Below are 14186 nucleotides of genomic sequence, written 5' to 3'. Positions count from 1 at the left end.
ATCATAAAGAGGAGGATCAGATGTAGGGCAGCAGGAGGGACGAGAGGACGGTCTGAATCGAGAGATGTTTTGATATCGGAGCTGGCTGATGGTTCTTTGTGTATCTGCTGGAGGAGTTTGAGCTCGTGGATGCGCGTGCTGCGTTGGTGCTGACTCGTGATGCTGATGACAGGCCAAACCTATCAAACCACCTGCATCGTGGATGAAAGCCAAAGCTAAAATAGCTGAATAGCAATCAATCAGGGAGGAAAAGAGCAACAGGCCAGTTTGATCGAGTCTGCAAAACGGGGACCTGACCGGCTGTGTGAGGCGGCATGTTCTGAGCGGAGAGGCGGCGAGCGGCGGCGGCGGCGGCGGCGGCTGGCGGGATGAAGGCGCCGAGGAGACCGAGGCAGACGCGGCTCCTCCCCCGGTTCTGCGTCTGTGGAGTCGGTCTGCTCGCAGCCGCCTGGATTTTTAACCTGAATGATGTTACAGGTGCTTCTCAAGGGGAAAAAAATCATAGTATTGTCATGATTTCATCTATGCTAAACCCTTTAATTGTTGTTATCTAAAACCGTGCAAATCACATTCTTTAAATGTTAGATTGCAGGTCAAATGCCATAAAGTTGGGTAAACTTACTATATTTCACAAGACTCAGATATACAGTATAATAAGTCATATATAGCCTATTCCATCAATTTGTATTTTTATGTCAATCCCTCTTTTTAGGCTCCCATACTGCCACTGTGGATCATGACATCTCCTTCTCCGAGAGAGAGCTCATCCATCAGGAAACAGAAAACAACCAGACCGAATCTATTTCTAAATCTGGTGAGACATGTTATCATGTTTGTGTATAGGCTACAGTTGTGTGTATGAGACAGGAGAGATCATTTTTATAACTTTTACTGAAAATACAAGTAACACCAGTGTGTGTGTGTGTGTGTGTGTGTGTGTGTGTGTGTGTGTGTGTGTGTGTGTGTGTTTGCCGAGCCACCTAGAGTGTCCCATCTCTCTTAATGTATTTAATCCAAGTCTATCTCCTTCGTGCATCGATCTACCTCTCTGCTCCATCTCATCCTTCATTTTTTTCCAACTCTGCACATCTAGATGTTTAAACACAGCTAGGCCTTTGAGGAGGACACGGTTGCTAGGAAACTGAATGCTGAATTTGTGGTTGGATGGCGTGTGCATCTGGAGCTGTCCTGTCGTAATGACCTGCTGATTAGTAGCCTCTCGTCGCTTAGGTGTGTGCTTGGATCTATTGGCTGTTTTGAAAGACTGAGAGAGAAACGGTGACATCATCTTACAGTCTGATGTGAGATGAAGATATTTTGTAGTCAATTACTGAGAATATACTGAGCTGCATGTATTGAGCTAAAAACTGCTTTGGGGAAATACAGTACAGATTAACTTCAAGGCTTCAAAGACACTTTCTTCTTATTACCATAATACTATTTTGAAGAGCACCATCTTGCTCTTGTTGATACAAATATTCTTTCTGATCTGTGTCCAAACAAAAGCATGTGACAGGTTGTCATAATACCACCATGTCTGTGTCTCCATCCCTACACGTGCAGGATCTCATCCACACACGTCACACTTTTTTCACTCGCATGTTTGTTTACTTCATCTTCAGTGGAGGTTTTGTCCTGACTCACAAATAAATTAAGAAAGTCACTCGGGAGGGGCAGCTTTCCAAGTTATTGTTGTTTCGGGCTGCCTCATAATGAAAGCTTCTTTCTTTATGGCGCAGTGGCATTTGTTTTGAGCTCATGTGCACGATGGTGCAGTCTAGTAAATCACTGCCTTACAGTTGGAAAGACTGTGATGCATTGTGTAACGCAGCCAAATTATGCATCTGCAGGTTGACTTTATGAAATCACTGGATTTTTTAAAAGTGAATGGCAATATTAATATCCGGGGACAGTGTGAAGTCACAAGAGCAAAGTAAATTATAACGCAACTGAACTGGTGACGTCACATGACTGTGGCACCACCTCTTGCTGTCTCTGCCCTTGTTGCTAAGGTAAACAACTGGACATACATCCAAAAAAGTCCTTCACATACTCACACATTTGACAGGAGTCACTGTAGGTTCAGGGTAGAGCTGCAACGATGAGTTGACTAATCGATTAGTCGATCGACAGAAAAATAATCGGTAACTATATAATAATATAGTTGATTAATTGTTAAAGTAACATTTCATACAAAATGTCAGAAAATGCTGTTTTCAGCCTCACGCCCTGTCACACATATCCGTATGGCAGAAACGTATGCTGGCGTATATGAACATTTGTCAAAGTCCAAATACGTCCAACTTTTCATCGGATCGGAAAAGTGAACGCATTTCTAACCTATTGATAGAGTATCACTTACTTAAACAAAATGTATCAGACGACAAATGCATAACGTATACAAAAATATGGCGTATACAAAATATCGGCAATACGCTGGTGTACGTTGATACACCGCGTATACGGCCCGCGAGATCATTTGATCCGGCCCTTGAGGTAATTCGTAATACGCACGCAAAAAAAAATCAACTAGCAAAAATAACTAGACTGCAATATTTTAAACGGGCGATTGACTGTTTTTCCTGGCCAAGGTCAGGGTCCTTGAACACAACACGAGTGGAACGTGTCATCACGTGGTCACGTCATGTCAAAAGACTTCAATTTTCAAACGAGACGGTCGTTGACATCAGCGAACGCAGCGTGGCGAGTGTAAAACAGAGAAAGGTGGATGCGGAATGTCGCACTTTCCAGGAGAAATGGACGAACGATGATTTCTTTGTGGAAGTAAAAGGCCAGTGTGTCTAGTTTGTGCGGACGTACTTGCGGTGATGAAAAATAATTTCGAGAGTCATTACTGCACAAAACATGCCGAACTGCACGAGCTGAAAGGACGAGTGCGTTTGGATAAAGTTAACGCTCTTCGGCGGAGTTTGGCCCAACAAGCAGCTCTCTCCAGAGCGTAACATACAAACATGGAGAGATAGAGAGGTAGACCACCACACCAAGAAGAGACTGTTCCACCACTGCTGTGCAATTATCACTGCCATTTACAATACTGACTTTATTTTCTATCAACCACTTGGTACTTCTATTATTTTTTATTCTATTTAATTATTGTGTACTGCCACTTTACTTAATATGTTCTTTTGTTGTGGGACTAATAAAGGATTTCTGATAAAACAGAAAGATACATGGATAAAAAAAAGTTGCTTTTTTGCACAGCATAAAAGAAAGGTGACATGAATGGGCTGTGTTTTAAAAACATTTTTGCAGAGGTTATGAGTTCAATAATTAGTACGGCCCTCGAAGGATGTTGTAAAAGAAATGGCTCTTGATAGGAAAAAGGTTCCCCGCACCTGATATAAGGTAAGGTATAAGTAGTATTCGTTAAGAGCAGGCGGTGTTACTCTGGGGTGCGTTGTTGAACGCTGATGTTTTGAGCATGTTCAAAATTACTGGATGTACCCGACGTGTGCTTCATAAGATATGCAGACGTTACGTGACGTTAGACATACGTGAATACAGTACGTGAATATTTACCTACATAAATACCTACGTGAATACTTACGTGACTACGTTAGAGGTACGTTAGATATAGGCTACGTCGGCTGACGGTGAACCCTACAACCAATGTATTGATTTATGGCTTCAATCGCTTGACGTTCATTTTGTAAATGATGCTCCCTTTTAGAGTAAAATAATGGCTACCTTGTGATTGACAGGTTGCTACCACGGTGTTGTCCGTGTTTTCACATTACAGCTTTAACTCTTTAACAGTGTGTTTTCAGTTCATGAACGTTAATTGTGACGTTTTGGTCTCCTAAAAATGTCTCGATGGCGACCACCTCAATGCCAAACTCAAGGCTTCAAAACTGTAGTCCACAAACCAAAGGGTGACGTCACGGTGACTGCTGCGTACACTTCTTATGTACAGTCTTTAGTTTTGTCTGACCAACAGACAAAAACCCAAAGATATTCAATCTACAATCACACAGAATCGTGATCACCTTTAGTTTTCCTCCTCTCAGAGGTCAAAGGTCACATGGTTGCATGGCAATGTAATACCTTTTATTTCAAAAGTAACATTTTACAATCCTTAAAGTGACAGAGCGGCCAATGGAGAGACATGTTACTTCAAACTTGAGAGGCAGAAACTTGGGAATGTTTAGAATTTTTGCTTTTGCATTTTACTTCAACAATTATTTGATTCTGAGAATACATGCAGACTGATTCTTCTGTAATCGATTTCATTTCACCTCTAGTTCTGGGATTTCCCTCATATCATACATCATCAGGTAACTCTTTGCCCATCTCTTCTCCAGCCGTCAGTGATTTTCCTCAAGACATCTTCACTCTGGAGCAGAGGAGACATGGAGCGGTTCTCCTTCATGTTCTCTGTGTGAGTTGAAATCATGTGACCATTAACCACAAAGTACTATACATAGAGTATTATATCTTGTTTTTTGTATGATGTAATGTTTTTAAATGGAAACTGCTTTTAGTTTGGCATGATGCAATGTTTATCTAATGTCTGAAGATAACCCTTTTGTGGATTTTCCTTCCAAAGTACTGCTGATGAAATTCAGCTATCCAGCTAACTCTGTCCATTGTCCCTGTTAAATAAACTAAAAAATATAACAAATTTGCATTAAACTCACAAATACTTGATATAAGCCATGTGGCCAATAGCGTGTCTCCTGTATTTCACAGGCTATCTACATGTTTTATGCGCTGGCCATCGTGTGTGATGTTTACTTTGTGCCATCACTGGAAAAAATCTCAGAGGTATGAACTAAAGATATATTTAACCAATGAATAAAATCATGTAGGACATATTAAAGTGTTTGAGCTACAATAACCTGATTTCTGAGTCTAGATTCTATAGTTGATAATGTCTTTGTTTATTTTCTTTACCTCCAAACCGTTACAGAGTTATTTTACTTACTGTCTATATTTCTGTTGAACTCGTCTTCGTCCTCCAGAACCTTCAGCTCAGCCAGGATGTTGCCGGGGCAACTTTCATGGCAGCTGGTAGCTCCGCCCCCGAACTCTTCACCTCTCTGATTGGTCAGTATGAAGTTGTCTAATCAATTAATCACTCTTAATGGCTTAGCCCAATGATTGCTCCATCAGCGCTCCAATTACCTGTAATCATGCGTCTTTACTTGATTAGGACTTTTGGCAATTGGGTTTTTTTGGCAGAAGCGCTGATTTGAAGCGATAAGTAGACGTGAACAAATTTTCGCTTGATGGTTCGCCAGCTCATCTGCACCTACTTTAGTGGTCCAGGTGTTCTTTCAAGGATTTTTTTCACAAATCATTAGGGTTTCAGTAAATGTGGACTTAGGCCTAGATGTAAAACAGAGACAGAAACTCTCGCATTCATTTTCTTATTGAACATTTTCTGGTGCAGGATATAAATCCTACAACAAAAGTAATACCACAGTATATACAAATAATCACAGGTCAGCTTTATATTTATACAAAATATCCTTTGTTGACCAGAATTGTTCCAATCTTGTTTTAAAAGAGTTAACTGCACCACATCCTCTGAAAGCTGCTTCCACGCTTGTACAGTACGAAGTGTGAAACCTTTTGGGAATGTAAGAAACTAGAACACTATTGGGGATTTATCCTGCCCACTTTTTTTTATAACAGACATGGCTTGAACCTTATTAAAATTGAAACAGATGTATTGTTGTGATTTGTATGAATGAAAACGTTGCTTCTATATTCACGAGGCTTAAGGACATTTCCTCACATATTGCCTCTTAAATAATCTATTTTATTCTCAAAAGCAAAAAATGGTGACTTTCATAAGTATTGCTGTGACTTTAGGCAATATTGCTGTGTTTTCCACTTAACATAATAGATATCTGCCCGGCCCCCTGTGGTTATGAACCGAAGATGCAATATTTCTGTTCATGGGAGAGATGTCTAACTTTGTACACATTTATTTATGAGAGGGAGATATTCTTATTTTCTCACAGCTTGCCACATTCAATTTTAACGTTTTTTTGCTGATGATTTATGGCTTGTTCTTTCCTGTTCTGTGTTTTTAGGGGTGTTTATTACAAAAGGCGACGTGGGTGTGGGAACTATCGTGGGATCGGCTGTCTTTAACATCCTCGTCATCATCGGCCTCTGTGGCATCTTCTCTGGACAGGTACAGCCAAAGTTAAAAGAAGGACTTATCTCACCTTTTCTGAACTAATACAACTCATTAAACATAAAAGCAAATACATACTGTGAAGCTTTTTAATACATGAATATATCTGACACCATTTGCTTGATTTATCTAATGATTTATCTTCTCTTTCCAGCCCATCTCTCTGAGCTGGTGGCCTTTGTTTCGTGATGCTGTCTTCTACATCCTGTCCATAGTGGTGCTTATCCTGGTGAGAAATCCTCCATTAAATTGCTTCAGATTTAACTCCTACAAGACCACAAACTACAGTATACAGTATGGCTACTACTCACTTCATATTCAATATTATTTGTTAAATGTGTTTGTTTTTTAGAATAGTAACCACGATGTGTTGAGCTAATACATGTGTTATTACTTTTTAATATTGGCCGGTATTAGCTAATCAATCCTTTTTGTTATGTTCCTTTGATAAGACATATTTTCATTCTATTTGTAGGTGATCTATGATGAAAAGGTCATGTGGTAAGTATTTATTTTACCAGTCAGCAGCCTCTAGTGTGTGGTTAATATGTCAGCGTGCAAGGCAGCTGACTGTCATTGTGATTAATGTTGTATTTATGTTTCAGGTGGGAGACCATCACCCTGATGTCTATGTATGGAATCTACATAATCATCATGAAGTGGGTCTCTTCCTCTCACGTTTACATCTGGCTGTTATCAAGCCACCACACACTCTTTACCCACTAAAGGCGTGTGTGTGTGTGTGTGTGTGTGTGTGTGTGTGCGTGTGCGTGTGTGTGCGTGTGCGTGTGCGTGTGTGTGTAGGTTCAACAGATCTCTGTGCAGCTTTGTAGAGAGACACTGCAGCCGGGCAGGTCAGCCGTGTCTGAGCAGTCTGCGACGGACGACTGCTGTCGGAAACATTGGAGACTGTGACAACGACATGGTGCCGCTGAAGCCAGGTGCTGTTTGTCTTTGCATGTGTACATCCGAAAGTTTCCCTCGGTCTCTGAGCAGCGTTCAACAGACCTAGTGACACAATTCAGGCTGCCAGACAAACCCGTGTCAGTTCCCCTGAGGATTTCCAACAGGCTGAAATAGAACTAGACCACTTTGATGGACAAGACTTTTCTCCACTATTTCTATCACTCTGTCCTCTTTGTCTCCTTGTTTGTCTGCCGTCTGTGCTTCACTATCTGTCTTATTAACCCCTGTGCATCCCTTTGCTCTGATGTCCTTACATCACTGCCCTAAAATTATATACCAATAATATTTTAACAAACGTTAGTCCTGATCATAACCAAATATTCATTCATTTTCAGAATTTTAACCCTTTAAATGCCAGCGTGTTTACATAATGTATCTGTTGTTAGAAAAACAATTATTATTTTCTGTATACTAAATGCTAGATTGTTGTTTTTTACAGTCTGGGATATGTCAACAATTAGCAACAACATTGATTTAAATGCAATTTTAATGTTTTGTGTAGGAAACGAGGAAAATAGCATGTATTTGCCCCACAGCGCAAAAATGCCTCAATATGGTGGAACATAGTCAAAACTACAATTTTGAAGACGGCACTCTAGATTGAATGCCGGATATAATAGAATGCATGATTGATTTTATGCTGTAATGGCTGTGGGATCAGAAATTGTGGTTTTAAAGCGTTTTAGAGTGTCTGTATTGTGGCTGCACACTTTATTATAGACTTATTATAAGAGCTGAGGTTAAACTTCCACATTCCAATATAAATTAAACTCACACTCTTGTCAAAATGTATGCCATATGCATTAACATAGTAAAAATGTGCCTAGTGATGCATAAGGCTTAAATCATCTTCTACTTTCCACTATCTCCTGCTAACCTCCATACATCGCCCCACACTTCCCCCAGATTCATGTGTAGTGGCCGGCCAGGACTCAGGGGTGGTGATGGTGGATGAGCTGCTGAACCTGCACCCACACCAGCTCTCCTTCTCAGAGGCAAGCCTCCGCCTTCTCATCACCCCGCATTTCCCCCCCTTCACCCGCCTGCGCATGGCAGGACGCATGGTCATCAACGAGGTACACTGCACGCCCTCACACCTCTCACATAACGTCAAGTTCCCCGGGGCTTTTTTCGGCTAGGTTGGTGGGTACTTAAATGTGCATGTGCAGCATTTTAAAAAGCAATATGTCAGTTTCAAATGAACAGGGTCATATTGGTAAAATTAACGTAAATGTAAGGATCACTGCTCTCTCCCTTTTGTAGCTGAACTGGAGGTGCACCAGCTATTCTTAAATCGTAAAGTCCTCCTAAGTCCTTAGTAACTACTCTTTACTACTTTACTACATTGTGTTGCACCATTAAAACTTAAGGAAGTCTCTGTAGCATCACAAGGTGTAATATAGTTCCCCCAAAAAGTTGAAGAAGCCTTTACTATGAGTTAGTAGTATTCATGCAGTCTACAATAAGTAAGAAATATCATATTATGCTAAACTTAGATAGCATATATATATATATATATATATATATATATATTATATATATATGATATATATATATATATATATATATATATATATATATTATATAATATATATATATATATATATTATATTATATATATATATATATATATATATATATATATATTATAATTAATATATATATAATATAGATATATTAATTATAATTATAATGTATATAATGTTTTTTGCTGTACAGAACATTAGAAGTTATTTTATTTGTTTATAGTAATTGCGTTTCATTTGCCACATTGATTTGTTAAATTTGATAATGATCTATTAATAACAAGATATTACTCACAGCGTATTTTTTGTACAGGAGGTTTGCAGGTAGACATAAAGATGGTAAGATAGATTTATATATTAAACAAAATCTTGTTTGCTGCCACAAACAAACACTCTCAGACTGCCGCCTGATGCATAATCTTGTTCCAGACACAAAAGCAGACAAAAACTCAATCTCCTAATCTGCTTCCTCACTCTCTCGGCTCTCCTGCATGTGTGCTTGCCATTTCCAGTAACAAATTAAAGTGTGACTTCCTCTGCTGCCCCTGTGCTGTAGCATGCCCTAGATCAATGCTTTCCAAATCCCCTCTGGTGAATGTGAGGACATGCCTGGCTGCCTGATCTCTCCTCCTGCCACTCATAACGTTAGCTACAGTCACAAGAAATCATTTCTAATGTCACTTTGTTTTCTTCTTTTTTCAATTCCTTCTTTCTTTCTTCTTTCCTATGAATTCCCCCTCCCTCTCTCCCTCCCCACCCACAGAGACAGAGGCTGATTCAGGCCCGGGGTGGCCCGGGAGAGGGGGGAGCTTCAGGGGAAGAAGGTTTGGGTGCTAACGGGCCGTGGGGGAGGGAGAACGGGACGGTGGCCGAGGGAGACAGGCAGCCGCTGGAGGGAGAGACGGGTAAAGAGATGGGGGGAGAGACAGAGGTGGGCAGAGGCTGGAGGAGCGCAGCCTAAAGAGGAAGAGGAGGAAGAGGAAGAGCAGGAGGAAGGAGAGGAGGAAGGAGAGGAGGAGAACGCTCCTTTAAAACCCTTCGTCCTGCCTGGTGAGTGGTGAATGAAAGCAGACGTTGCACACGTTGTTATGATCTTAATAAATAAATAATTGTATTGGTTGAATGAAATCTCTGAGGCAACAGAAGGGATGTTCTTCTGCCCGACATTAGTCCCAATCTCAAAAATGTTTTTATTGCTTTATTTCTCAAAAACAAACAGACATAGTTGACATGACAACTCCTGGCCAGCGGCATATAGAGATACTGCTTACACTTACATTTACAGTTAATGTAGGTCAAAGTTGCTGAAGTTTGCTTTGATCTTACTTAGTATTGACGAGGTAAGACTGACTTGTACTGTTTGCATCTTCGCTGCATTTGAAGAACTATGAAGATTAGGCCAATTAGACCAATGACAGATGTCGAGTTGATGTAATAAATGACTCCACTATGATATTTTTTGGCACTTGGAACTACATTGCGCCCCTGATTCCTTTGGTCAAAACGCAGATAAAGTTCCTGCCGTTCTCGGTCCCCTGGGAAAGTTCCTCGTGGTGGGAACACAGTTAGACCAAGTGCCACAAGAAGTAAGATTTCTCCAACTGTAAACCAATTTTAATCAGTAGAATGGCATCACAAAAAGACACAAAGATTAAGAGAGGATCACTAACAACTAACAAACAAACCATTGGCGCACTCTTTCATGCGCCAAATTACAGTATCTAACTAAAGCTAAACTAAATGTAAATCTCTAACTCACAACTCTAGGAACAAGTAGGTTTTTATCATCATTGATGCTACTGCAGCAAACATAGTTATCCCTCTTTTTCACCTACTTCTAATGTTTTCCAGTGTTACATATGGAGTCATTGCTAATGGAGCTAATTAAAAAGGGATGATACTCAGATTTACAGGCCGTGCCGCATCAATAATTTAGAAGTTTATATGAATCTGTAATGATCCCTGTGGGGAAACGTGTGTGCACTCTGTGTGTGTGTGTGCGTCTGTGTGTGTTTTCATCATTTCCTCAGATGGTTGGTGTCTGCGTCTGAAGTGGCTGCTGTCTTGGCCCTTGAGCGTCCTGCTTTATTTCACCATCCCCGACTGTAACCTGCCGCTGTGGGAGCGCTGGTACCTGCTCACCTTCCTGTCCTCCACGCTCTGGATAGCCCTCTACTCCTACCTCATGGTCTGGATGGTACGAAACACACACACACACACACACACACACACACACACACACACACACACACACACATAGATATACACAGCCTTGTTCCTCTGTGTTTCTGTCTAGGTGACCATAATCAGCAACACACTTGGAATCCCAGAAGTCATCATGGGCATCACTTTTCTGGCGGCTGGCACCAGCGTCCCTGACTGCATGGCCAGCCTCATCGTCGCCCGACAAGGTGTGTGTGTGTGTGTGTGTGTGTGTGTGTGTGTGTGTGTGTGTGTGTGTGTGTGTGTGTGTGTGTGTGTGTGTGTGTGTGTGTGTGTGTCTCAACACATATTTACAATGTTGAATCATTTATACCACATAACCTTTTGTTTTTGCACCACTGTTACAATAGTTTAATAGTTAGTTTTTATTTGATTTAAATGTTCACTTTTCAATGTTAGTTTAGTTTAAGTTAGCTAGTTATAGTTTAGTTACAGATTTTCAGAAAGGTTTAGTTTGTATGTCTCAGAAGTACGTAGCTGTATAGTTTGAGAACTGTGTAGAACGGCCATAATGTTTAAAATTTCATTTAGGAATGGACTCGAGTTCTCTTTCACTTCCTCACATGAAGAAAACTTGTCAGCTGTAATTTCATCCCAACCCCAGTACCCATCAGACCGGAGCTGAATAGCTCCAACAATATTAAAATCATGTTCTTTTCATTTCATTCTACATGCATGTGAAAAACAACAGGGATTAATAGTGAAGTAATTGTAGCACCTTCTCCTGTAACATCAATCTAATCTATTTCTGAGCTTCAGTGTCACGAGAGTTGATAGAAATTCATGCCGTCTTCTTTTTTCGTTATATATTAAAACATAATTTTAGTTTTGCAATACCGTTTCAGTGAAGTTTTAGTTTTTCTTAAAGGATATCGTTTTAATTTAGTTTATTTTTCACCTCTTATCTTCGTACAATAATAACCCTGCTTCGCACTACATATTTTCACAGAATCTTCCTTGTGTGTATGTCAAATGTGGCAGGGATGGGCGACATGGCCGTGTCCAACTCCATTGGCAGTAATATCTTTGATGTGCTTCTGGGCCTGGGCTTCCCCTGGGCGCTGAGGACGCTCATCGTCAGCTACGGATCAGTGGTAACACCGACTGCTTCTCTACCTCATATCTTATACAGCTGACCTGATCCTAAAAACATAGCGATATCCTGTCTCCGGGTCTACTACCCCACAGATGCTTCTGCAAAAGAAATCTTAAGAATATTGTTCAGTATTTCAAAGAAGACATGTCTTAGTATAGTAGTAGTAAAATAAAGTATTTAAGTGTAGAACAACTCCTTCAATGAACTTTGTAAGACATGGGATTTATCATTGCGTGATTTTACAACATGTTCATGAGTTTGTCATTTCTGGTTTTTAGGTGACAATCAACAGCAGAGGCCTGGTGTACTCCGTGATCCTTCTGTTGGCCTCAGTCATACTCACTGTGAGTGACATCTGCATCCTATCTGATCAGTGTTGTTCAAATTCAGTGAATTCACCTTTAAAAAAAGTTGGTCTGACGTAGTTAGAGGACAAAAATGTCTGCGTCAAAAAAACAGCCATAAAATGATATATATATATATTTATTCATATCATCATAGCTACCAAATATTCATCAATATTCTGAAATGTTACTCTTTAAATTACTTTTATGAATGAATGCCACTACTTTGAAGATATTTTTATTCATCAGATTGTCTGAAAATAATACGGGTTGTTCAATACTATGCTCTTAATAAATAAATGTTAAGGAATTTTATTGAATTATGTTTTTTTTAATTGAATTTAATAAACGTATTATAGACTTATTATAGCAGCTGAGGTTGAACGTCCAAAATAACATAAATAAAAAACTCACTCTCTTGCCAAAGTTATTGAAAAAAATAAAAAAGCCAAAAATGTCCCTCGATAGACACAAAGGGTAATTAATTATTTCTTAGATTGTGAAACAACAAAACAACGTCTGCATCAACATCAGATGCCTGTTTTTCCTCACCAATGATTTTCATCTTATATTTTTCCAGTCCCTCAGGGAATTATAATATTATTATTATATTTTAACTTTCTCTTTCCGTCCATCCCTCCCCAGGTCCTGTGTGTCCACCTGAACCGCTGGAAGTTGGACCGCAGGCTGGGACTCTGTCTCATACTGCTCTACGCCCTCTTCCTCCTCTGCGCCGTCGGCTTCGAGAGGTTGTAGAGGACACTCCTCATGCACAGAGTCACACAAAAGGACGCACATACAAGTGGTTGTTTTTTAGCTTCACTGCTGCCATCGTTCATCAAATGTACGGACGGATGAATTTTTCATTTCACTTCACGGTGTCTGTACATGTTTGAGCGGCGTTACTTCGACACCGGCTGCCTGAAAGCGACAGTGTTTACCTTTGATAAACCAGTATTTTACATAGTTTTGTACTGAGCACCTCCTGCCCAGACCCATCTGATAATGCACTACTGTATGTCTCACAACACATTTATAAAGTATTGCATTTTCATTCTGAAACCAAGAATATTAAGGAACCCCAAAGTGTGTTAGTTTACTTATTAATACTTTATGACTGCCACGAGTAACCTCAGATGATTACACATGTAAGTTCATATAGTTGCTTCTCAGTGCATGAAGTTATTTTATGTAAGGTTTTCATCACGCCTTTGTATCTGTAGTTGTAAACAGCATAGCATGGCTGATCATCACGCTCCAGATAATTGCACTAAACCACTGTTGTCTTGCCCCCCCCCCTCTTTCCTCAAAGCTTCTCAGCACAGAGGTGGTGTTATTGTGCTGGAACGAAGCGACTGTGTGCTACAAGGTGTTTTTGAACTTCTGTGTTTGGAGAGTCCTTGAGTGTGTGTTGAGTGAAATAAAATGTTTTGTTCTGTGAGGTTTCTCTTTTGTGTATTTCCTTCACTTGCGCTTAAAATTAATAAATGTGACAAGAATTATAGCAACATTTAAAGAATCTAAATTCTGCAGTTTGAGATATGCTAATCGAGAAGGATGGGTTAAAACTCTGAGCTGTAAAAAAGGTAGTATGTATATATATGTATATGTAAGGTAGTATTTATCTATTTAATTACAAAATTAAAGGAAAACAAAAAACATTTAAGGCGTTAAAAAAAAAGATCATGACTTTAATTTCCTGCACACACAGTACAATCTTTTTACATGTTTTTATGACATACTATACTAGGACTATACTGTGACTGGAATGTTTTGTACCCCTCAGAATGTATTGGGATGACGCCCCAGTCATTAATACCTGTGCCAAATGTGAAACACAATACTTACTTCTCAATATAATT

General features: G+C 39.8%; 1 protein-coding gene across 1 annotated transcript; it reads left to right on the top strand.

Annotated features, from left to right (window-relative positions):
• Nucleotides 1-26: 26 nt before the first annotated feature.
• slc24a6a (solute carrier family 24 member 6a) lies at nucleotides 27-13769 on the top strand. Its single transcript, XM_029442102.1, is given in 18 exon segments — nucleotides 27-477; nucleotides 713-814; nucleotides 4323-4399; nucleotides 4711-4785; nucleotides 4983-5067; nucleotides 6063-6166; nucleotides 6324-6398; nucleotides 6645-6670; nucleotides 6775-6828; nucleotides 6974-7110; nucleotides 8042-8211; nucleotides 9425-9601; nucleotides 9603-9711; nucleotides 10692-10858; nucleotides 10958-11072; nucleotides 11866-11978; nucleotides 12259-12324; nucleotides 12970-13769. Coding segments are annotated over 18 exon segments (1872 nt in total). The 5' UTR covers nucleotides 27-368; the 3' UTR covers nucleotides 13081-13769.
• Nucleotides 13770-14186: the final 417 nt, after the last annotated feature.

The sequence above is a fragment of the Cottoperca gobio genome, chromosome 10 (genome assembly GCF_900634415.1).
Source record: "Cottoperca gobio chromosome 10, fCotGob3.1, whole genome shotgun sequence".
In the NCBI taxonomy this organism is placed as follows: Eukaryota; Metazoa; Chordata; class Actinopteri; order Perciformes; family Bovichtidae; genus Cottoperca; species Cottoperca gobio.
The sequence above is the reverse complement of the archived record's forward strand: the minus strand, read 5'-3'. Positions and strand labels throughout refer to the sequence as shown.